This window comes from Bison bison, unplaced genomic scaffold (assembly GCF_000754665.1).
Source record: "Bison bison bison isolate TAMUID 2011002044 unplaced genomic scaffold, Bison_UMD1.0 scf7180017864316, whole genome shotgun sequence".
Lineage (NCBI taxonomy): Eukaryota > Metazoa > Chordata > Mammalia > Artiodactyla > Bovidae > Bison > Bison bison.
The window spans coordinates 2,919,970-2,922,230 of NW_011494888.1; the positions used below are offsets into that span (position 1 = coordinate 2,919,970).

The 2,261-nt window shown below is 49.2% G+C and overlaps 1 protein-coding gene across 1 annotated transcript in view; it reads right to left on the reverse strand.

Moving 5' to 3' along the window:
• Window positions 1-2,042, reverse strand: part of PALLD (palladin, cytoskeletal associated protein) — a 30,485-nt gene extending 28,443 nt beyond the window's left edge. The window contains exons 1-3 of the mRNA XM_010852801.1: window positions 1,791-2,042; window positions 279-343; window positions 29-159 (exon numbers count right to left, since the gene is read on the reverse strand). Coding sequence (XP_010851103.1) covers window positions 29-159; window positions 279-343; window positions 1,791-2,042 — 448 coding nt within the window. The remainder of the gene's footprint in view (window positions 1-28; window positions 160-278; window positions 344-1,790) is intronic.
• Between the last annotated feature and the right edge of the window lie 219 nt (window positions 2,043-2,261).

Genomic DNA, 2,261 nt, shown 5'->3' on the forward strand with positions numbered 1-2,261 from the left:
CTGGAGGCCTGCATGGCGGGCGCGGGGCGGGCAGCCAGCGCGCTCATGGGCTCCGCGCGCGACTCCGGGGGCTCCGGGGACGCGGGCGGCGAGGGGCGCGCGTGGGCCTCGCGCTCCCGGCGGATCTGCTGCTGCAGCTGCTGGATCCTGAGCGCGTCCCTGCGGGGAGAAAAGGACACCTTAATATGTGTGGCAGGGACGGGCCGCGGCGACCGCAACCCCCAGGAGCCCAAGGGCCACCATGGACACCGCTGACCAGCGTCTCACCGGACTCAGACCTGAGGCGAGCCGAGCCGGCTAACAGGTGCCAGTGGACGCTGTCTGACCCCCGAGAGCCACAGCACTGCATTTTCACAGAACCAGAATCTATTAAACGGAAAACTTCTAACCTGAGTTCTTACCCTCTCATCTGGGGCCAACGTTTTGGGAAAAAATTTATCACAATGGGAAAGTTAAAAGAAACACCCGATTTAATTTATTTTTGGCAGATTTAGGTGAATCCAATTTGCCTACCTCATTGCTGTCAACTCTGTAATCAATAAATACCACAGGCTGATCTGGGGGTGGGGTGGGGTGGGGGGAGGCCTACTGTGATTTCTGCCTTTGCTCCCTAAAACACACATGCCGTTTATTCTACCCCAATTTTGAAACTGCAAACTATTTACACAAACCTTAATACGTAAGGTTTTTTTCTGACATTTGGCATCACATCTGAAACATACAACACACATCGTTCACGTGCAGGGGTTCAATAAGCAGTAACAAATGATTAATTTTACAATGTGCTGTGCTGTGTCTCTCAGTTGTGTCCAACTCTTTGTGACCCCATGGACTACAGCCCTCTAGGTTCCTCTATCCATGGGATTCTCCAGGCAAGAATACTAGAGTAGGTTGTCATGCCCTCCTCCAGGGGATCTTTCCAACCCAGGAATCGAAGCCAAGTCTCTTGTATTGCAGGCAGATTCTTTACTGTCTGAGCCCCCAGGGCAGCCCAAGAATACTGGAGTGGGTAGCCTATCCCTTCTCCAGAAGATTTTCCCAACCCAGGATGAACTGGTTTCTTCTGCATTGTAGGTGGGTTCTTTACCAGCTGAGCTACCAGGGAAGCTCAGGTATTTTAAAATAATGCAGCTTTAATTCCTCAAGTATTTTCCACCAGAGTTTGAAATTTTTTTTTTTTTTGATAAAAAAGTCAGCAAGTAACTAGCAATCAGCTAAAATCGTACTCTCATTTTACTCAAAACCTTTCCTCTCAAGCTGAGTTTTACATCCAAGATGTTTTCCTTTATCCACACAGTGACCACATCTGTCAGAAGAAACATCAACAGAAGGTGGCACTCTAAGCGCAAATAAAATAGGAAGAGTCCACGGAAAGGCAGGGCTATGCTAACTTGAAACCATTTAAAACTAAAAAGCAACCCTCCCATTGAAACGTGTATCACCATATGTGAAATATACCAGTCCAAGTTCAATGCATGAAACAGGGCACTCAAAGCTGGTGCTCTGGGACAACCCTGAGGGATGGGATGGAGAGGGAGGTGGGTTCGGGATGGGGGAAAACACATGTACACCCATGGCTGATTCATGTCAATGTATGGCAAGAACCACCACAATACTGTAAAGTAGTAATTAGCCTCCAATTATAATAAATTAATTAACTCCCCCCAAGCCTTCCTTATCTATAGGCATTAAATCTTCAAACTCAAAGCAATAAGAGGGACTGAAGCTCCTGATCAAAGGGGATCAAAGTTAAAGGGGATTCAGATCTGTTATCAAGTGTCACTAGATACAACATCGGCGAAGGAATCGCTCAACTCCTTCCCACGAATCGATTCCCGGCTATAATTTAACAGTGAGGTGATTACAATGAAGCTCATGAAAAGACGCCTCTTCAGGAACTGAAAAGTGTAAGGAGAATAGGGCTGCACATGAGAACCTGAGCTGAGCAGCCAGGCTTCCAGCAGCGGTGAACTCTGGGCAGTCCCAGTGAGATGGGCTGAGACTGGGATGCTCTGCTGCAGGGCTTGCACCTGGACAAACATCTCCTCGAGTAACAAAGAACTGCAGGGTCTGATGACACCTGCGTGCCTACTCAGTGGGGCAGATTATGGACCACGAGAGACAAAGAGACCAAAAAGTCCAGCTGCCGCTTCTGAAGAGCCAGGAGCAAAAGCAGGTTCTTCGTATGCTCCCTGCACACAGCACCACCAGAGGGACGGGCAAGCCACCTAAGCCACCCCTCTGCCCCGTCTCCTGGACAC